This window comes from Xiphias gladius, chromosome 6 (assembly GCF_016859285.1).
Source record: "Xiphias gladius isolate SHS-SW01 ecotype Sanya breed wild chromosome 6, ASM1685928v1, whole genome shotgun sequence".
NCBI lineage: Eukaryota > Metazoa > Chordata > Actinopteri > Istiophoriformes > Xiphiidae > Xiphias > Xiphias gladius.
In genome coordinates, this window is record NC_053405.1 from 1,736,172 (window position 1) to 1,758,526 (window position 22,355).

At 43.8% G+C, this 22,355-nt stretch overlaps 2 protein-coding genes across 2 annotated transcripts in view; one reads left to right on the top strand and one right to left on the bottom strand.

Annotated features, from left to right (window-relative positions):
• The window catches only part of niban1a (niban apoptosis regulator 1a), a 33,191-nt gene extending 13,467 nt beyond the window's left edge, over nt 1-19,724 (top strand). Inside the window, exons 2-14 of the mRNA XM_040128454.1 lie at nt 2,746-2,876; nt 3,337-3,465; nt 3,611-3,725; nt 6,076-6,240; nt 7,834-7,949; nt 11,815-11,919; nt 12,387-12,549; nt 12,817-12,989; nt 13,752-13,841; nt 14,820-14,930; nt 15,959-16,066; nt 16,624-16,735; nt 16,825-19,724. Coding sequence (XP_039984388.1) covers nt 2,746-2,876; nt 3,337-3,465; nt 3,611-3,725; nt 6,076-6,240; nt 7,834-7,949; nt 11,815-11,919; nt 12,387-12,549; nt 12,817-12,989; nt 13,752-13,841; nt 14,820-14,930; nt 15,959-16,066; nt 16,624-16,735; nt 16,825-18,179 — 2,873 coding nt within the window. The 3' untranslated portion in view covers nt 18,180-19,724. The remainder of the gene's footprint in view (nt 1-2,745; nt 2,877-3,336; nt 3,466-3,610; nt 3,726-6,075; nt 6,241-7,833; nt 7,950-11,814; nt 11,920-12,386; nt 12,550-12,816; nt 12,990-13,751; nt 13,842-14,819; nt 14,931-15,958; nt 16,067-16,623; nt 16,736-16,824) is intronic.
• A 96-nt stretch (nt 19,725-19,820) lies between these two features.
• kifap3a (kinesin-associated protein 3a) overlaps nt 19,821-22,355 on the bottom strand; it is a 36,591-nt gene continuing 34,056 nt past the window's right edge. The window contains exon 20 of the mRNA XM_040127753.1: nt 19,821-21,904. Within this exon, the coding sequence (XP_039983687.1) occupies nt 21,805-21,904 (100 nt within the window). The 3' untranslated portion in view covers nt 19,821-21,804. The remainder of the gene's footprint in view (nt 21,905-22,355) is intronic.

The following is a 22,355-nucleotide window of genomic DNA, read 5'->3' on the forward strand; positions in this document are numbered from 1 at the left end:
ACTGAGGTCCCGATTACCACGTGTGGGGCTGCAGCACACGCTTCCCTGCTTTGGGGCGGGACGTCGAGGTGACTTGTGTCGCGGGTCACAGTGAGCCGAGGACAGCCGGAGGGTTACAAGATTAACCCCAGACTTGGGGTAAATTAGTGGACTGTAACATGTTATGGGTTCATTAGAGGTTTTTCTGCTTGGATTAAAGGGTTTGGAGCCTTTTTAAAATTTACAAAATATACAATTTTCTATGAATTTCTGAAGTTAAAGGTGCGACTTCAAGGATCACTACAGACTGGGGGTCAGTTAAACGATGCACGCATTGACTGTAACAAGGACTTTCAATGGATTGTCTACACAGATTTTTAAGGGGTAAAAGACGTCACTAGAAATATTAAGGTATAAATTAAGGGATGGTTTTGATGTTGTGGGATGACTTTTAATTACAGTCCATCAGTTTATCTACTAACTGTCCCGTCATAAGTCTATATATAAGATAGTTCCCTTAATTACAGTATTAATGTAATTAAGGTTGTTACATTAATGTAACTGAATGGATAGGTTAATGGAATGGATTCAGTTTCACAGTGATAATCAAAAAATGACCAAACGGCATGAAAGCCATGGCTGATTTTTCACATTCATTCTTCTTAGATATACACCCATCAGCCACAACATTAAAACCAGTGTGTAAATACATTGGTCAATTCTAAGGAGTGATTTTTTTTTTCCCCTAAAAAATCCTCACTATGAAGCTGGACTTCTTCATAATCCATTTTAAAAAAAATTTAAAAGAACATTATATGTTACAATCAGCTCAGTCATTTATTAATCATTCCCTTAAAATTCCAGTAAAATGTTATTTTCATCATCATCATTACTAATGGGTAAATTAATGGAATTTTAATGGAAAACTTTGAATGGGTTCTGGGGTAAAAATCCCTTAGAACTGAGAGGATTGTTATTAACGTAAAAAATGTTAAATCCGTCCGTCTCTCTGTGTGGTTTCAGGTAATGCATTGAAAACACCTCACTATTTAACAATCAATCAGCTTATCTATTAGTTATCCCTAAATATTCCATTGAAATCCTTTGATTACGTGAGGATTACTTGGGATATTTGATGATAAAAATGATAAAACTCTCAGACTCTCTCTCCGTTTGTCTTGCCCTGTTTTATTAAATAGCCTGTAACTGAGCCATGAAACCCCTCATGTATTTTCATTTCTCGGCTGTTTCGTAAACACGGCGAAGGAGCACCGCAGGATCTGTTTCCATAGTGATCGGAGGCTGGTCGCTGTGGGCCTGTGCCATCATCCGCGCAGTAAAGCCTCCTGCCGTTACCCGGAGAGATAATGACAGAGCCGCGAACCTCAACGTTAACACTGACTGTACGGTTAGAGAGACAATAAACAGATCGCTCAGGCACGTTGATCCATTAAGTGGAAGATGTGTCCCAGGGAATTGCCTGTAATGGTTTGTGGATATTGAGCATTTAAAGCTGCGTAAATACCCATTTAATGGATTTGCTCCCCCTCCTCTCTCTGCTGTTAGTGATGTGGTTTGAAGCCACGCAGACAGAAAACAGAAAACGGGGAAAAATTGGAAAATTTCTCCGGTGACTTTAACCGAGCTTCGCTCCGTCTGTGTGCTGAGCTTTGTTTTGTTTTTCCTAAGAAACTCCATCCCTCCGCATCGGGAATCTGGCCCGCTTTAGCAGGAACGGAGCGAAATCTGAGAGGTCTCTCTTTTCCCTCAGTAATCGTGTGAATGTACTGCCAGCAGTCGTAGGCTGACAGACCGCAGCAGGGACTGCGATCTGGTAGATGCTGCGGAGTGAGAGTGGCCTTGGAGACTTGGACAGAGACAGTGAGTCTGATTGGACACCGGATAGAAATGACCGCAGTGGTACGACCCAGAGGGACACCAGCAGCAGCCTCTGGGATCGGACCACAGTACAGTGCGTGATCACCTCGGGTACAGTGTGATATCATCATCTGGTGATTGTTCTCCAGAATGGAGAAAGACTGGCATGTCTCAGCACAGAGGACACAGAGGAAGGGCATTGAAAATGTTGTGTGTGTCCAGGAAGCTCCAGCTCCTTAACGTTTGTTTCAGCAAAGCATCGTGCAGATGAATCCTACAGGAGGAGTTAAACACCGCTTTGCTTTCTTTTCCAATAATGAGATGAGAGGAATCGATATCGACCTCACGTCTGTGTGTTCAGTACGGAGCTGGAGTCAGGACGTGGTTAGCCTAGCTTAGCATAAAGACTGGAAGCGGGGGGAAACAGCTAGCATGGCTCTGACCATGGTGCAAAAAACACACCAAGCTGAATTTTACTGATACGACATTTTCAAGAACACGAGCTGCACTCTTTCTTTTCATGCATGTTTCTCCTTAGTTTCTGTTGTGAAAAACAAAAACCCACAAATGAAACTCTGGCCAAACTGCCAACTGAGTTTTCCCAGAGAAAAGGTGCAGGTACAGAAACTCGAGGTGAACGCTTGTGTTTGGTTGACGAGCGTCACCAGGCTCTCTTGTCCTCTGTCTGGCCAGCTTCTACTTTACCTGCTGTTTTGCTTCTCTGAATAAATCTCGCTCCTCTGAAGCCTTCGAACCGGACTCCCTGCTTTGTATTTCACCCTTTACCTGTAACAACGTGCCCACAATAGAGGCTTGTTTTGTGTTGGTCTAATTCCCCGGTAACACCTGTCGATGTGATGTCTTTTCTCTCTCTGTGTCTCGGTGCAGGCCAGGCCGAGGCCGAGCTGAAGGACTTCAGTCCGTACTACAGGAAGCAGTTCTCTGTGGCTCGGTTCTCTCAGGTAGAAGACGACCTGGAGCAGCACAAAGAGAAGATCACACAGCTGCTCAGACAGAGGGTACGTGTCAAACCGGGTCCGGACCCTGAACCAGCAGCCGCCCATTCGCTCTTTAGAATTTGGTTTCGTGAACCAGAGGCTGGAAAAATACCTGCACCTGTCGGCACTGGTGCAGGTGTGACACGTGTGCCCGAAATGTGGAAGTTATGATAAAAAGCCCGGAAGGTGGTTGATACTCAGAACGTACTTCAGTTAAACTCACAGATGAGAGGACTGATAGAAAACAAGAGCAAGAGGAAGCAATAAATCAGAAAATAATGAACAAAAAATCCAAGTAAACGAAGGTTAGTAGCCACCTTTTGTCCCTGTTGTCCAATCGGGACACACCTGTGAATGAACCTAGAAAGAGGTCCGGGTATTTTTCTGATTAATATTCACGAACATCACAACCAATCTTTCAGTTCTACCGCTCGTGACCCGATGAACAGTTCTTGTTTTGTTCCCTCTTCGCCTTCAATAGGAGGCTCCTGAGGAGGCCGAGGTGCTGTACGAGGAGGTCGTCCTTTACTTTGACGACACCAGGAAGTGGAGGGAGAGGTACATGGTGGCGAGAGCCAACTACTGCCTGGAGTGTCACGAGAGCCTGGAGGTGAGCGCGGCCGTGAAACCGCCGCCATCGCTCAGACAAAACAAGAAGCCAAACGGCCACTAAAGATAAACGTTGCTAGCTTTTGTCATCGTCGTTCTCCTCATGTCCCCTCTTCTTCTTCCTCTTCTTCTTCTGCTGTTGTCAGAGCTTTGTTAAAGGAGTTCCTCCGCGCCACAAGCTGCTGCCTACGGGGGGCACTGTTCTGACCACAGAGGAGAAGTACATGGCCATGGTGGACAGGTGTTTTCCTGACGATACCAGTGAGTAGAAGACAGAATACAGCGTAGTTACGAAGGCCAGCTCGCGCTGAGCTGGTCGTCGTAGCGTGGAGCTGACGTAGATTGTTGTCCCACAGTGCAACACAGCTGTCTTCAGACACTTTGATTTGTCATCACCTGCCTTGAGTCACTTCTTTTGTTTTGTGCACAATAATACGGGGCATCGGTTACACACACAGAGAGAGCAACGTCATTATTCCGCACTAATTAGCTTAATCACCGCTACACAGCAACATGTTTGTTACGCAGACGTTTGCCACCACCCGTGCAGGAAAACTTTCGCCGTAGCTCGTAGCTGAACACTGACACGCTACGGTCACAAGCTGAGCCCGACAGTCTGGGTCCGTCCCGACACCCGCTCTGAGGGACGGTCAGATGAATAATAAATGACATGGTCGTGTAGAAGCATGTCGGTCTACCGTACATGAGACGAAATCTTCGATAACAGGATAAACTGATATTTAATATCTATGTTTCCCTGTGTGCTTTGCGCACCCGTCTGTTTTACAGATTACGGATCAACCTGCAGAAGAATGCACTCTGTTGACGTCGTGCAGAATTCATGCCGCATTAAGCGATCAACGTGGAATCATTCCTGCTTAATTCAACAGTTATCTCCTTTCAGAATCCAGACAACGGGCTGGTGGGGATTTAGAAAAATAAGAAAATTATTCCAAGTAATTCAATTTCCAATTTACAGACTCTACATTTAATATGCATGTACAGTCACTGTCATCAAAATATAAAATACTTTGTCATGTGTGATCGGATCAGATGCCAGTTTCCCATACGTCTGCTTTGCTCCAACCAGATATTTTTGAATTGAAAAGGGATAAATGTCTTTTTTTGGTAGGAAGCCGCGATGCTGCGCTCGATGTGTCAGAGGACACGAGACTGGCTAAAGGTCCTGTTTGACTTGTATCTTAATCTAAGAGGAGAGTAACTTTAAGTGTTTCCCACTGTGATTTGGAACAGTAAACTCCTGCCCACGGGTGCTCGATAAAGCTAAAATCAGCTCAGGTGGGAGGACTGAAGGAATCTGGTAAAAACGGTGTTTAGGTTGTTTTATTGAGAACAGAGACGGTCTCAACTCTCCTGCAGAGACACACACACGTTATAAAACAAAATTCCATCATGTGAATTTTAAAAATCAAATCCACGAATCCACATGGGGAAAAAAATCCCATTTGCAGCACATACATTGCAGTTTACTACTCAGCAGCGTGTTTGCATTGTCTCTTCACTTTTCATGATGTGAAACATTTTGCGGATCTTGTTTGCTGTGAACAGTGTCCTCTGTCAGGAGGTGTGGTGTCACCGTGTCCGGATTTTGAAATCTGCTCTTCCAGCCCGGAGGTATTGCGTGTTTGATAACACGGGTTTCGCTGGAATTTTCCTACAATCGCACCAGTCACGGTGCTGGGTGTCCGGCTGCAGAACTGGTTTCCTCTGTAAATGCAGGCAGGTTTGAGCAGGCGCGGGGGCCAGCCCGGTTCCACGGTATTTGCTGTTCAGCTCCCCACACAAGGAAGGATCCTGTTTGATTCAGACCGCAGAAATGACCTGGGATCAAGCTTCGTCGACACACCTGATCCCGTCTGGTTTCATGGGCGTTCTGAAGACTGAAGACAGCAGGTCAAACACGAGTGGACCGAGCAGATAAATGAGCTGATTCATTTGCTCATTAGGACCCTTTTGATGCTGGGTGGGGGACAAACCAGCAAATGAAAACTTTAAAAATATGAAGTTAGCACGTTGCAAGTTGCGTCACACGTCCAAAAAGGTTTGATATTGGCAGATATAATGGAGTGTTAGTTCATTCGTGCTCCGCCATCACTGGCTCATTCATCAGCTGCTCGGCCACCGGCTGACCAGCACTGTCCAGTCATATTCATGCAGGTGTAGATCACGGCCACTGCAACCTGACACCGAGGCTTTCGCTGAGATTTAATGCTCACGTATGTGTTTACTCAGAGAGCTCAGCAACCATAAACGTAGCGTTTCTTCACGACTAGGAGACAAGGTTGCCCTCAAAGAGCAAAGGTTTTTCCGCTAACAGTGTAACCGTTTGTTAGACGGAGAGATTAATGCAGCGAGACGTTTCGCTGCTTCGTGAGCGTACGGCCTACTGCCGCCTGACCTGAGGGCCGTTGTGCTCGAGTGGAAGGAGGTCAAAGACTCATCTGGTCAAAAAGCACGGGAAAAAAAGTCTCATCTGGTTTAGTTCTGTAAACAGTAGAACTGAGAACATTACATACGAAAGCTCAGAAGTCATTCATGCATCTTTTTCCGCTCCGTGCCTCGTAAGAGCGCTTTATGTTTTCCCTTCCAGATGTGAAGGAGGACTTTGCCCCCCCTCTGTCGGGGATGCCGGGTCAGTTTCCAGTCTACCTGCGTCTGCCCTACAGGAGAGACTCCTACTTCTGCTTCAAACAGGAGGCCAAGCAGGACGCCTTCCTCTCCATCCTGTCAGACTGCATCAGACACCAGAACCAAGGTAGGGCACTCCTCATCCTCAAAAAACAGAAAAGATACAGTAGATCTAAACACAAAAGACTAGTTTTACCAACCTCTGCTACGATGCTCCACAGAACAGACATGGAAGAAGCAGGAAGTTGCTCTTATTCTTCCTTATGACTGGATATTATTAGAAATGTTTGGGCACTAACCCTTTTTTTTTTTTGTTGTGAAGCACTGTGACGTGATATATAAACGTACTACTACTATTTGTTCCTCTAATGGATCTGACTTTGGTTGCTTCACTTGGAGGAATATAAACATGTTTTACTACAGAATCCCCTTTGTTTAAATCTCTGTCTAAATCGTCTGAAATTGGCAGAATTTTGACTGAAATCAGGAACTACCTGATCAAAGAATGAGTCAACAAGATGGTGAATCTGATCAGACGTTTAATGTCAGCTTTTGGTGCTTTTAGTATTTTTTTTTTTATAGTCATTACATTTCGGTACTCAGCCCATTCTTCTTGAACGGTATCAATATTGTCGAAAACCCATGACTCAAGATCCTGATGCTTTTAAATAATATATATATATATATAACTCATGAGTAATATGGAATAGAGCTGAAATGATTAGATTAGTCGATCAACAGAAAATTATTCTGCACCAATTTTGATGATCAATTAACGGTTTAAGCCATTATTTAAACAAAAATGCCAAAAATTGTCTGGTTCCAGTTTCTCAAATATAAATATCTTCTGGTTTTCTCATACTTATATGATTGTAAACGGAATCTCTTTGGTTTTTGGACGACACATCTGAAGATGCCACCTTGAACTCTACATTTTCCACTATTTTCTGACATTTTATAGATGAATGATTAATCTGGAAGTAATAATTATTTTCTATTGATTAATCATCAATCGATCACTTGGTCTATAAGACATCAGAAAACTGTTAAAATTGTCTGTTACAGTTTCCCACAACCCCGGGTGATGCTTTCTAAAGCCTCGTTTTGTTTGACCAACCGTCAGAAACCCAAAGATGTTGAGTTTACTTGGTTTAAAACCAGCAAATATTCACATTGGAGAGGCTGGTACTGGGGAAGTCTCGGCTTTTTTTGCTTAACAAAATGACTGACGATTAACCAGCGATCAAAATAGTTAAATATTAATTTTCTGTCAGTCGGCTGAGTGATTAATCAACCGATCGTTTCAGCTTCAGAGCGCTGGTTGGTTTCTGGTTGCCTGGAGAGATAATAAATCGACCGCAGCGGCGTAATTAGCTGTGACTGACCGAACCATGTCTGACCTCTGACCGGATTCCCCGGTCTCCATTAATGACGTAACGCCAAAACGTCAAACCTCTCCATCCCACCGGGGATCGGTGTTTGATTCTCACAGGACGCACTTTGGTCGTGTCGCTTGACTTGAACCGGTTTTCAGCCGTTGCCACGGCAACAGACTCGCCACACCGGCTGCGACAGCAGCAGTGAATGACCCGGAGCTCGGCCGAGCGCGGCGACGGCGCTGGTAACTGTCGGCTCTGGAGGTTTAACTGTAAGGGACCAGATTTATTGAAACCTGCCTGCGTGCGCTGTTGTTTCTCTCCCCGTCTTCCCTCCGAGTCAGACTTCCTGAAGAAGAAGACGTGTGAGGTTCAGGGCTTCCTCAAAGCCATCCAGCTCTACAGGCAGGACAAAGGCAAATACGAGGCCTGGGACCTGCTGATAGGAAGTGACGTCAGGGTAAGTACCATCTTTGGTGTTTATTTGGTTTACTAGACCACTGTGATTCCTTAAATACACATTATAATTAACAAGTGCTACATAGTACAGTTATAGCAATAAACTCTACCTATTAAAGGAACGTTTTCCAGATTTTGGTGAAATACTAGAAGGTTGATGTCAGTCTTATTTCTGGTTTATTACAAGATGGTTCTTATTCTGGCATTGTTGTCCTTCATTACATCATCAGTAATAATATCACTGTACTCACCCAATTACACGAGCAGCCGGGTTATAAGGAAGCCAACGGTTTATCCAGATTATCCAAAGCACTTTGTTTGGGGAAAGAGATCACAGCTGAAACGGTGGTGGTCGTCCCTCACTGGCCAGGAAAACACTGCACAGAACTACAGTAGGTCCAGAGGGTCAAAGTTGAAGAGGCTCGTCAGTCTGCAGACGGCGACAGATGTTTAAAACCGAGGTTGGGGAATAACATCAGCTCGAGCCTTCGTTTCTCTTCCAGATGTGTTTGATAAACTGGGACAGACAGAACGACCAGACTGAGAAATTGCATTGTTGCACTAGAAGTAGTTTGCAAAATGATGAGCTATTTCTTTCAGATAATATCACTATGACCCCACAAGATTAAATCCAATTTAAACACATGATGGAGAAAGCACATGTTCTGCAGAAAGGCTTTCTGTTGAATAAAAGATGAATACAGAAAAGAAAAATGACAGTTTTCCTTCTGCTGTCTGTATTTGTCCTCTCTCTCTCTCTCTATTTACCCTCCGCTGCCTCTCTGGTCTCACTGTACTTGATGAACATGATCCTGGAGACGAGTAAAAAATTCATGAAAGGGGTGATGAGCTGAAAGACCGAAACTTTCGTCCGTGGAGCAGCGGGCTGCGGCCGAACCGTGTCTGAGTGCTGAAGTGATGATGGTGACGTCTTTGTGTAGACTTCCCGCTGGTGGCGGCAGCGAGGGTCAGACGTACAGCACAAAGCGACCTGGAAACACAAAAACCGCGCATTCACCACACACAAACCGATCTTTATGAAAACACACGCTTTATGACCATGAGAACAGCTTTTCTGAAGCAATCTGAGGGCGTTGCGTCGAGGATGAAAAATAGAGACACAGAATCTCGTACTAACACGTTCCTCTTTTTATAGTCTACGCAGATATCTGTGAGATGCTTAATTGAATCCTCATTATTTATTTATTAAAGAGGCCTCATTTCATTTTCCTTTGTGCATCTTCGTTTTATGTCTCACTGCAACGGCGCCCAGCTCCGCGACGACTGCACAGGCATGTTTGTTTCTTCGTGTGCAGTGCACACTGGGATTTACTTGTGAACCTTGACACTGTTTTCCAGCAAAGTCGTTGCAATGTAATTTTTTTTTTTTTTAAATCTCTCATCTTGAAAGCTAAAACTCGGCCCTTAGACGTCGTCGTCGTTCTGGGGTTGGGAGACAGACGTTTCCACTGTCCTGGCTACAGACTGCAGCGTACTGGCTGCATGGAGCGGCGAAGGGCGTGGACGACTCAGAGCCACAGTTAATTTGCTTCCTCTCCCTGTGTTTGCTTTCATCTTTGGCTGTGAGCACGATGTGAGGAGAGGAGCTTTTGTTCCCTCACACTCGTCTTTTTCTCGCTTTCATCCTTCTTTACCTTCCTCTCTGATCATTCGTTGTGCTTCCCTTATAAGGCAGAGCAGGAATCCTTTCACATAATGGCAGCGTAAATGCTCCATTGTGTTGTTGCTCGCTCGCATTGTTTGCCCTAAATTAGCTGGAGGTGAAAGGAAGTTGGTGCAGGAAGCTTCGCTGAGGTCGCCCCCTCATCATAAGCACAAACACACACACACACACCATTTAAAGTCAATTTCTTTCAGCAATAAGTCAGAAATTTCCTGTTGTTTCTGCTCTAAGTCTGCTGCCCATACATGTGCAGTAAAAATACACAGGAAGTGCAAATGCTTGTACTCACTCACCAGCATTTTTTTTTTTTTTCTTACACATAGCACAGGTCTGACACACACGCACACACATCCACGCCCACGACTCGTGTCAGAGCGGAGAAACGAATGGAATGAATGAAATGTTGGCGGCAGAAACGACACAAGCAGTTTCGCTGTGTTTTACAGCTGTAAAATCAGCCGGAGATCAGTCATGTTGTCAGACTCGACAAACAGTTATGTGGATGGATGGAGAAATGTGTGTGTGGCAGATTGTTGGGCTGCATGTTTGTAGGTAGTTATCGTTTGAGTCACTATCGATCGTTTACTGGCTGCAGCTTCTTAAATGTGAGGATTTGCTGGCGTTCCTTTGTCTAAGACGATTGTGAAAGACCCCGGGAGCCTGGACGTTAGAGATGCTGAAGTCCATGAGTCTAGTGGAACTTTTTTTGAATAAGAGGTGTTTTTTCTTTTGCTTGGTTTGGTTAGAAAGCAGACCAACCAGCAGGCGTACGGACAACTGTTTGGACATTTCCAGACACAAGCCCCCTTATAACACAGTTGGTAGTTAAGTACATTGTACACTGTTAATTTTATTTTACTTAATCAAAAAAAAAGGTTGAATCAGGCCATATGCACCACGGCATACGACATCCGACTTTTAGCCCTGTTCTTTATTGTCTGTTAGTTAGCCAGTCAGCAGACTGTCTCATTAACCCGACACATTTCAATCACAGCTTGGACGTATAAGTCAGCCAGGCCGATATTTCCGCTGAGACTGGCTTTTTATCGGTATCAGTGTACATGTAGGCCGATAGGTACCAAGGAACTGCTACAAACAAATGTATCTGTGACAACAAAAAAAAACCAAAAAGAAAAGACTCATGCTGGAGGAAAAAGTCCGAGGTAGCGTTCTCCTTCTCCTGTTGGCCTCGTTGCGCAGCACATTTAGCGGCTGACAGATGCTCACTGCTGTAAGACACAGCAGGGGGACACATTCCATAAATGTGAATGAAACTGCCTCTGGGCGGCTGGCGATGAACAGGGGCCGAGGGATGAGGGCGTCAGACGGGAGTGGAGTATCATTCAGGGAAAGCCCTCACTACAGGCACTCAAAACTTATGTTTATATCAGATTTCACGATCACAACTAAGCTTCACATAAACAAATATTGGTTTCAGTATTGGCCTCAAAAACCCAGTATCAGTTGGGCTATAAATTGAAGTTAGACTATGGGCCAGACAAGAAGTGATTAGATCCTGGTGTGTATCAAGGATTCTCTAAAAATATTTCTTCACATCTGGAGTCCGGGCATTTATTTGAACATCTTTGCTATTTTCTCATGAACTAATGCTCTTTTGAACGATGAAAATCTGGTACACGTATCCAATGTCTGCCTGTCCCAATGTGTATTTTGATGCGGATCCAGCTCAGAGTTCTTTTTTTGTTTGGATTCTTTTTTTTTTTGGGACCAAGGCTGAATTACCAACTGGTCGAAGCAGCAGCTGCACCAGGAGACAATCAGGGGCCCCACAGGCCATAAATGAACTGTGTGCAAGTTACTGTGAATGTATTAGTTGTAAATTGATGTGGTAATATGCTCCAAAGTATTAAGGTAAAAGCAAAATTAGATTTAGTATTCTTTTTTTTTTCCCAGTTGATATAGTGCTTACAGAGTGCATGTTCTTGAATGAAGCTGCAATGAATCTAATTAAAACCAAACTAACTTGGAGGCCAGAGTGCAGGACCCATGGGAGGTTAATGTGGACCTGTATTGGACTGTTGATCAGACTAAACAAGAAATCTGACGACATCTCTTTGGGCTTTGGAGACCTGAAATCTTTCGGGCAGTTTAAAGGCTAAATGATCCACTGAAAAATCAGTGAATGAAAGTAATAATTTCAGCCCCGTTCATGTGTTCGTAGGTGATGGCCAACGTGGTGATGGAGCAACTGCTTCCGTCTCTGGAGAAAGATATGCTGCCTCGTCTCAAAGCCAAGAAGACCGAGAAGAAGAGAGTTTGGTTTGCTGTGAGTCCGGCTGTAACCCGATGCCTTTATCCTCTACCGAGATATGCTGGAATTCTCCTGAATCCACACTTCGACGATATAACGGATGACGCTGCTGTTTCCTACGCGATGCAAATGAAATATTGTTTTCATGTGCAAACTGGCAGACAAAGAGTATTTTAAAGTGCTTGTAAACGTTTCAGTGTTATATTTTATGGAGCTTGGTGGGTTCACAGATTTAACCCAGTTAAATCTAAACTAATAAATGATACTGTAAATTCATGCCGTGGGCCAATCCCTGCATTAAATACGGCTCTACTGTAGCTGTAACACTGAAAATCTGCAACTTTTTTTCCAGCAGTAAGAAATCAAAAGGAGCTGAAAACGTGTGATTTGGAGTTAGATTAAAAAAATAAAATAAAATTGGGCTTAATTTTTTAGAATGGTTTTCATGACCTGCTTTTGACTGATGCACTGATTGTACTCAGACGGTGGAGGCGGCGTACATCCTGGTCCAGGAGCATCTGTTGGAGGGACTGTCGGCGCTGAAGGAAGAGTGTCGGACGTCGGTCCGGCAGCAAGAGGTGCTGATCCACTCCGACATGGACCAGATCCTCAACTCCAGACGGCAGCTGGAGGAAAAAGTCCGAGGTAGCGTTCTCCTTCTCCTGTTGGCCTCGCTGCGCAGCACATTTAGCGGCTGACAGATGCTCACTGCTGTAAGACACAGCAGGGGGACACATTCCATAAATGTGAATGAAACTGCCTCTGGGCGGCTGGCGATGAACAGGGGCCGAGGGATGAGGGCGTCAGACGGGAGTGGAGTATCATTCAGGGAAAGCCCTCACTACAGGCGCACTACAGGATTGATGGGTTCAGGTTGCTTCTGAAAATAAAGGCTTTTATTTCCTTCTGCAGCCAAAGTATCGGAGCCGGCGGAGAAGCTGTACTCGGAGTCCGTCCAGCCGTACCTGGGCTCAGTCCTGGAGGAACTGATGGAGCCAATCAGCTCCGGTTTCCTGGAGGGACGACAGCTGAGTGAGAACATGATGGACCAGGTGTGTCAGGACGAGAACGAGCAACTGAAAGAGGTTTGTTTGTATTCATCCTCCTCTGGCTCTCTCTTTTACTGAAGACCAAAGCCGACACAATAGTAGGAAATAAAATAATAAAACTGTGAATGAACTGGGAAATAATGATTTTCTTCTATCACCGTGGGATTTATTTTTCCTTCCAATGGACATGACCAAATGTTTCTTTCCATATATATTTGATTGAAGTCTTAATCTAAGGTGACAGCTCAACAACCCCACCCCGAATGAAGAATCAGTATGGTGAGGCAGAAAACTGCCCGATCTGGGAAACAGTCTAATAAGAGGCTGTTGCTGCGACCAGCCCCTGAGAGCTGGTTTTACTGCTCTGCTTCGCATCGTGGTTCTCCCAGCCTCTATTTTGTCCGTACTAGTGTTGAATACTGGGAATTGAGATCCAGGAAAATCACCTGCTGGATCCTGCGATCACTAGCATGTTGCGTGTATGTACTGCAACGTCATTAACTCTGCCATGTAGCTGTCGTATAGTTTAAATGAAGCTGTATGTATACAGCCCAAAATCACACTTTTTTGGGCTACGTTTCATGCTGAACTGGCAGCAGACAGACAGACAGACAGACAGACAGACAGGCAGAGACCGACGTTTCTTTTAGGAGGTAATAATTTTACAAATCAGGGTAAAACATTCGACCTTTATCTGTATTTTGGAGGACACCTCATTGTGCATTATCGTATTATGGCTTATTTACACCAGGTTCGACTTCTGCCTACCCTGACCGTCCCTCCGTGCTCTGCCTGCAGGAGAAACTGCAGCACCTGCAGGAGAGCAGGCAGGAGCACAGCACAGAAACCTTGGCTTCCTGGCAGATCGACATGCAGCTGGGATCCACAGCTCTGCAGCTGCTCACACCAAACACACAAACCACACACACACCACACACACACAACACACACACACACACACAAACACACACACACACACACACACACACACACACACACACACACACACACACACACACACACACACACACACACACACACACACACCACACACACACACACACACACACACACACACACACACACACCGCACACACACACACACACACACACACACACACACACACACACACACACACACGCGCGCACACACGCACACCAACACCAACACACAAACCAACACACACACCAACACACCCAAACACACACACAAACCAACAAACCAACACACACACACACACACACACACCCCAACACCCACACACACACACACACACACACACACACACACACCCCAACGCCCACACACACACACACACACAGCCCAACACCCACACACACACACACACACACACACACACACACACAGCCCACACACACACACACACACACACACCCCAACGCCCACACACACACACACACACACACACACACACACCCCCCAACGCCCACACACACCCCCAACACAGACACACACACACACCCCCCAACACAGACACACACACACAGTACTCACGTCTGATTCATTTCCCTCACGTTCTCCTCCCTCAGCCAGACAGCTGAGCTCCCGTGTCTCTGCTCAGGCAGAGTTGGCGAAGGGATTTTCAGATTCCGTTATTTATCAGCCAACATGTATGAAACACTTGTGGCTGTGATGTAACTGTTCCTTAATTACGCTGACTATCTCAGAGCTGAAACAATTCAAAGTCTCAGTTTTGTCAACACGTGAGGAATCAGACGTGGGCTGTTGCTGGATTTTCCAGCTGTTTGCACTGTGTTTTTTTTTTTTTTTTTCCTCTCTTTGTTTGGGGCATGAAACTGCTGCCTGATCTGGTCTGATCTGGTCCTCCCGTGTGCTCCTTTCAGCTGATAGAGAACGCAGCTTACACGTTTGAGCAGCTGCTGCACAAAGCCGTCCAGGACAACCCAAACAGCGCCGGCTCTGCCATCGAAAAGGCCAAACACAGAGTGCTCAAGGTCAGTTTCTCCTACCTGCAGATGATGGAATCGAACGTAGCTTAAATGACATTAGTTGAACGAGTTTTGCCAAGAATTTGCAAATGCCAGAGAAGGAAACAGATTCCGCAGCTTGGACGCCAAGGATCACTGTGGAGTCTGTTAATACGTCTCATCTATGGAAACGTAGCTTGAAAAGAATCCACCATATAGTTTTTCCCCATTTTAAAGTGTTTTGTTCCTAATAATTATAAGAATGATTTGAATATTTATAAGAATATTTATAGGATGTTTTTAAATAAAAGAAATAGGAGAAACTCATAATTATGAGATACTAAGTCTTTATGAGAGACTTTCTCATAAAGAGAAACTACTATTATAAAATACTCATAAGGAACTCTTTATATAATGATAAGAAAATAATGAAAATAATCTCATAATTTAGAAAAAGCATAAAGTATTTTATTATTACGAGGCCGTATTGAAAGTTCTATAATCACTGTCCTGCTTCATCAACACAGTTACAGCGAGTTATTATGAGATGATAATTCATAATAAGGAGTAAAACTAACTCAGTTAGACCTTTTTCCAAGTGGTTGAGAGAGACTTTCATTTGATCCTGCACTTGTAAAACACAATAACAATGTACCATAGAGCTCCATAATAATGCAATGCCCTTGTGTTATCCAGTGTTTTAAGCTTTTTTTTCCCAAAGCTTGGATGCTATTTTTATAATTGTGGGACAGAAGAACATTAAATATCAGAATGGTTTCTAGTTAACGTTTGTTCAGCCCGGTCAAGTGAAAAGTAAGGTGAACATAGCTGAACTGTTATAACTGCCTGAGCGAACACACAGCTACAGGAAGTGCAAGTCATTGGAATCTGAAGAGGGAAATTTGCTCCGGTCTTTATGTGAGAAACTTTATGCAGTGAAGCTTGAAATGAAATGTTGTCATGACTGATATGAATAATGTCCTAAACTACAAAAATAAATTCAAGCTGTAAAAAAAAAAAAGAGACAGATGTACTGACCCTTGTGTGTCCTGCAGCAATACGACTATGATAGCAGCACAGTGAGGAAGAGGATCTTCCAGGAGGTTCTCGTTTCCATCACACTGCCCTTCATCAAGAAGAACCTGGCCCCCACCTGCAAAACTGTGAGTCACACACACAGACTGTGCAACAGTTGAACAGCTGCGTTAGGTCAACACCAGATATAAAAACCTCTGACTTACAGACAAGCACAGAAATCTGCATGTACACACACTTCTGTTGTATAAGTATATTTGATTGTGAAATTGTCCTGTATCAATAGCAGAATTATGCACGAATCGGTCACACACCAGTGAACATAAAGCATATTTGATTAGAGCTCCCTCTAGAGAAACGTGTAGGATGTATACATCAGATCACATGTCCTTACTGCACATTCTGGTACTAGAAATACCTGTTTGTGAAAAGGTTTATTTCTTAAGTGTACAGAGAATTTATACATGTGTATTCGCAGTGTTGTTGTTTGAGTAAAATATTCACTATGCAAACACACAGGCAAACAATGCTAAAACTCCCAGGTTCCTGCAGGTATTTTTTCTGGGAAAAGGGTCAATGTTGGTCCGGATTCCCAGGAAACACTCTACCTTGGTGTCCGTTCCAGGTGTTCAACCCAAAGAAACGCACCAGATCTTCACCCATGTGTCTTTGCTTCTCTGTGCAGGAACTTCAGGGTCTTGAACAGTTCATCTATTCTGACCACTCCAATTTCATCCATGTTGAGAATGTTTATGAGAGCATTCTCCTTCAAACTCTGGACAAGGAGGTCACCAAAGGTACAGTAAGATAGACTAATGATGACAAATGAGCAAAACACACAGCGTGAGCCACCTCTAATCCTTCCTGTTTTCTCTCTGTCCTGCAGTGGTGAAGGAAGCGGCAAGCCTGAAGAAATACAACCTGTTCACAGACAGCAGAGACCTGGTCAGCCAGTCCAGCCGGTCCAGCCTCTCCTCCCCGTCCGTCTCCACTCCAGGCAGCCCCGCCATGGCGCTTGCCTCCCCTTCTAAACCGTCCTTTGAACCCCAGTCCCCCTCGCCTCTTGTGGTCAACGGTCTGTCTTCCGGCCCCCAGAAGGAAGAGCAGCGGGAGAAAGAGAATGGCGTGCTGCAGAGTGAAGCCTCAGCGGACGTGACAGTGATTGAGACGCCTCTGGGGAAAGTTGAACAGAAAGAGGTCGCTCAGAGTGTCGTCGTCAGTCAGGAGAAAGAGATGCCTGCAACCCAAGCAGAAGATGTCATCCAAACTGTGAAAGCAGAAGCAGATGCCCCTGTTGCACCTGAGACAGCAGCTTTAGCAGACACGACCACTCCGAACGAGACACAGGAAGTCAACGTAGCAGCAGCCCCAGAGACTTCGATCCAAGAGGAGGTGACTTCTGTCAAGACAGAAAAAGTCGTGGCAGCTGCTGAGCTGGAGATGCAGAGCACAGATGCTCTAGAAGAAGCAGAAACAGCTTTGGCAGTAATTCCCACAGTTGTAGAAAGTTTAAAGATGGATGCAGAAGAAGCAGCAGCAGCACAAACGGAAGCTCCTGTACCAACTCCTGATCCTGCAAATGCACCAGTGCCCACTTCAGCAGTGGGAACTGGTTCCCAGCCAGTAGCCAGCAGTGAAGGAGACAGACAGTGCGAGAGCTCAGAAGTCGAGTTAGAGGCACCCTCTAGTGGTGAAGCACCTGTAGTCACACCTGGAGATGTTGGTCTGGACATGAAGGAAAACACAGCAGAGCCGGTTACTGTCTCAGACCCTAATTCTATGGATTTGTCAGTAGAAAGTGAGTCACCCCCCTCAGATGTGGAGCCCACCGAGGACGTCAAAGCAACGCAGAGCAGCGAGGACAAAGTCTCAACAACCTCTGATGTCTTAGAGGATGAGGCTAACGTCAGTAAGTTACCTGTGCGCTCAGACGATGCACCTGAGGACAAAAGCACCAGCAACGAGCTGTGTCCGTCTCAGACCCAGACAGAGGCGTCGAGCGGCGACGTCAGTGTGAGCGGGGACATCGAAGCAGGAGCGAGTGTAAGTGTGGAGGCGTCAGTGGAGGCAGCAGATGCTACAACCTGTCTGTCTCCTGAGCCTATCCAAGAGGACACCCTGTCCAGCCCTGAAGCCCCGCCGCTGGACTCCATCAAGGATATCCGTGACCTGGTGATGGAGGTGATTGAGGTGGAGGAGCTGGTGCAGCATTACCCCAGCGGAGTTCCAAAAGACGAATAAAGCTTCATGACTGATCGCAACTGCAATAGAGGACATGTCGGTTCTTTCAGAAGGACGAGGGACTAAATAATTAAGGGTGTTCTACTATGGTCTGATGAAGGGAACCAAATTATTACCAGAATATAACGGTAGCTTCCATCGCTGAGAAAACTGCCCCTCCACTTTAAACTGTCCCCACGTTAGAACAAGGTAACTTTTTCTGAGCAGAAACATAGACAAGACTCCTGAGAAACATTCACGAAAGCTTCCACGAACTTAAACACATACACATGAAATTGTAGTAAATTATTTATATAAAATCATTACATGATTATGTGTCCGCTGTATAAAACCAACAAATCTGTTTCATTCAGTAAGTTTGATGTATTTTTTTAAACTACCGTTATTTCAGCACGAAATTGTTTTAGAAAACTTAGATCGAGAATTATTTTATGACAGAAGATTGTGAATAAATTTATGGAAATCTCATTATGATGTGGTAGATAATGAATCTATTTTAAAGGAATAGTTAGACCATTCTGGCAAATTTGCTCACACACTTTCTGTCTGAGAGTGGCGTGTGAGGATTTATGTCGATCTCATGTCTGTATGTGAGCTGACGTCAGGATGTGGTTAGCCTAGCTTAGCATAAAGACTGGAAGCAGGTGGAAACAGCTAGCCTGGCTCGGTCCAGAGTTAAAAAAGACACTTAGCAACATAATAACATAGCACAGTTCCCACAATGTCAGACTATTCTTTTAAACAGACTACATGACCGCGAAGCCACAGTAGTGTCACAATTTCATTTTTTATTCATTTTGAAACTAGAGACCATCTTGCGATGGGATCACGCCAGACGCAACGCACGTCAACATGTTGACGTTCCGACCCATGAGCACTCAGTGATCATTACTACATTACTGGAAATCATTTGTACATAATGCAGCTGGTGTGATCCCGTTGCAAGATGGTCTGTAGTGTTACCAATGTCTTAGTGTGGACGGGGATGATTGAAACTGTGGCACACTGATCCACAACTTAAAACGAATGTGGGCCAGGGGTGTAAATTGGGGGAGGGGCAGGTGACAGATATTTTAATATATTGGACCACATGATCTAGACCAATACCACTGTCGAATTCACAGTAAAGCTGTACTTTAAGCACGTTATTTTCTCCTTAATGTGATTTTGTTTTTGTTTTTTTTGACCTACTGAAAAATTTCATTAACTAAAAAAAGCTCATCAAAGTGCCTTTCCTGTACCTCCATGTTGTCCTCACTTACCTTAGATCTCATGAAGAAGGAAACCAGCCTCCATCATATGTGGATGTGGGTGTCAGAGAGACTGGGCTGAGTCTCAACACCTTTGCTTGAGCTCTCCACCAAGTGCCTTTTACCTGTACAGACATCTTATGCAGACAGGGTTAGTAGTTCACAGTTTCAGAGCAGTGAGGAACATTTGACCATAAACTGTCCACCAGATGAGTGCTGGTTAATGGGAACAGTGTGGAAATATTATTAATAAAATAAAAGAGTCTACAAATAAACATTTCCTCAAATTATTTTTGTGTGAACTCTCCACCCCTGGTTTGAATTTTGGGAAAACAGCACAAATGATAAATGGTTTTATTTGCCAATAATACAAATACACCACGGTGCTTTGATTATTTAATTACAGTATGGTCCACAACAAGTTTTAAGCAATCACACTGTACTGAGAAATATGGAAAACCTGCAAGTAATCCTACATCTGTGACAGATTAAATACTAAATGAGATTTGACTACATTAATATTCCTTCCTTTAACGTGATATATTGCACCACAGAGTAAGTGTGTTTCATATTTCAGCAGGACAGCAGCGCTCCAGGCACATCAAGGACGACAAAAAAAAAAAAAGAATTCAGCAGATTCTTTAACATTTGTTCATGTTTAAAAATAATTTTTCAAGAAATGATTTACATCACATTCACATAAATACAGAAAGGACATCGTAATCCAGAGCTTGGACCTTATACAGGCTACTGTAGTGTTTTCAGTGAGAGACAGTGAGTGAGTGAGCAAAGGCAAAACAAGAAAATATGGTCCATAATTTTCTAATTATTTTCTGATAGATTTCCTGAAAAAAGCTATGTAATCTGGTACCAACCCTACGGAAACTCGAGACAAAGTTTTGAGACTGTTTGTTTGTTTGAGTTAATAAGAAGTTCCTGATTTCCAGATTTTAAAAAAAGCTTAATTGAAACACAAAAAAAAAATTATTATAGGAAACTTTTCCTCACGTATGTTGAATTGTTTGCCTTCCTGTAGACACATTTATATTTGCAAATTCAGTTGACCTGCCGTGCACTGACTCAAAGAGTCTTCAGGTTATATCAGCAATTAATAGGTATTAATTCAACTGAAAGTGCAGCAGTTGAACACTGTGTCTGAAGCCTTTTCCCTATAATAATAGGTGCCAAATTACAGTTATTACTTATTTATTTTCAGCAAAGGTACTAAGAAATAATTGAGGAAACACTGACTTGTAAAATAAAACGTAACCAAAATATCCTAATGTATAATTTTCTTATGCCACTAACATGTCTAATGAATAACTCGGTAGTTTCCAGTCTGAGGCTAGAGAGCGCCCAAGGGTTCCCATGATGAATCTGACAGGTCAAAGGATGATTTGAAGTCTTTTAGTCTCATTTTTGCTCTTTTCTTTTGAAACACTAGATACTTTTATCTGTCCAGACCTCTAAAAGGTCTTAAAAATCAAACAGTCTGAGAAGTCAAAATAGCTTTTTGATTGCAGACAATGACCTGTGATGAGAGGTCACAAACACAGAGTTGGAAACCAACAACCACTTCAGCCACAGACGGAGTAAAGAAGGCAGAAAGTACCGACAGTGTGTTTGTTGCACATTGTTGGTTTCGCTCTGCACATGAGATTTGCTGACAATCAGAAAAACAGAGAACAACACCAGACTTATCTTTCAAAACACACATGAACACACAAATAATGTTTGTGAGTCATCACATTAGGCAGACTGTGGTGAAAAAGAAACATTCGGTTGTGTAAAATCAAAATCAGAAACATCTGAGTGTAGTTCAGTGTTAAACCAACAGCTGCACCATGAAACGGAAAACAATTAAGCTTGTTACACAGAAAAGTCGACATTAAAATATTATTCACAAATAATAAAATCTAAGACTGACCTCAGTATGTAGGTTTGAAAGGTTTGAAGTTTGCAGGACTACGTATACGTCTATATTCATAAGATGTACTTTCATTTTGAGTCTTGACGAGTTTGTATATTTCAAGCAAGAAAAGAATTGTTTAAAAAAAACCTGAATGAGTGTCAATACGTTCAAATAAGACACTTTACTTTTTGGTGCTTTAACATAAAGACCTTGACACTTGATTCTGGAAAACTGTTTGACGCAGTAACAGGACTAACTGATGGTTACAATGACAATTCTTAACAGGGAGGACTTGTAGACCACAGAGAGAAATGCACAAAGAAAATAAGCAGGTGCTGATAATATTCCTTCACAATCTCGACCAAGCTTTAGTAGCACACAGAGGATATCAGCGACGCGGCTGCAGTCTGAGCAGTGACTGTACAGTATTTATGTGTGAGACGGTGTGTAAGAGGTTCCAGGTTTACCGGGAGGCAGTGGTGTAGTTGTAGAAGAACTGGTCATCTGGACGGAAGCCGTAGGCGCTGACGGGTCGATCTGCTGGGACAAACTGGTCCGACACGCTGGGAGGAGAAAGATGGGAGAGGTGCCACAAATGAATACAATCTGATACAGCGAGACAGAATCAGCACACACACAGGGATGTTGAAGACACACGCACACCCTCATTAACTAATTTTCATAGGGGTGGCTGGGCTGAGACTGGGATTCTGTGCTGGAAAAATCTTAATATACGGAAATGTCTAAAAATGCCTTATTGTAATAAAAGTTCACATTAGGCTTTATTGCAGAACTTGACACAACAGCTTATGCTTGAGCTAATGTCAGATCTGAACTGCAACTGTACAGCTGTCAGATGAAGGTAGTGGACTAAAGCAAACAACTGTGTCCAGTACAAGTATCACAAAGTGGACATCCTTGTCCACATACTTTTGTGTACTTTTGTTCTGGTCTGTTTTTCCTGGTTTGGGCCTTTTAGTTCCAACAAAGAGAGCTCTTAATGCTCCAGCACAC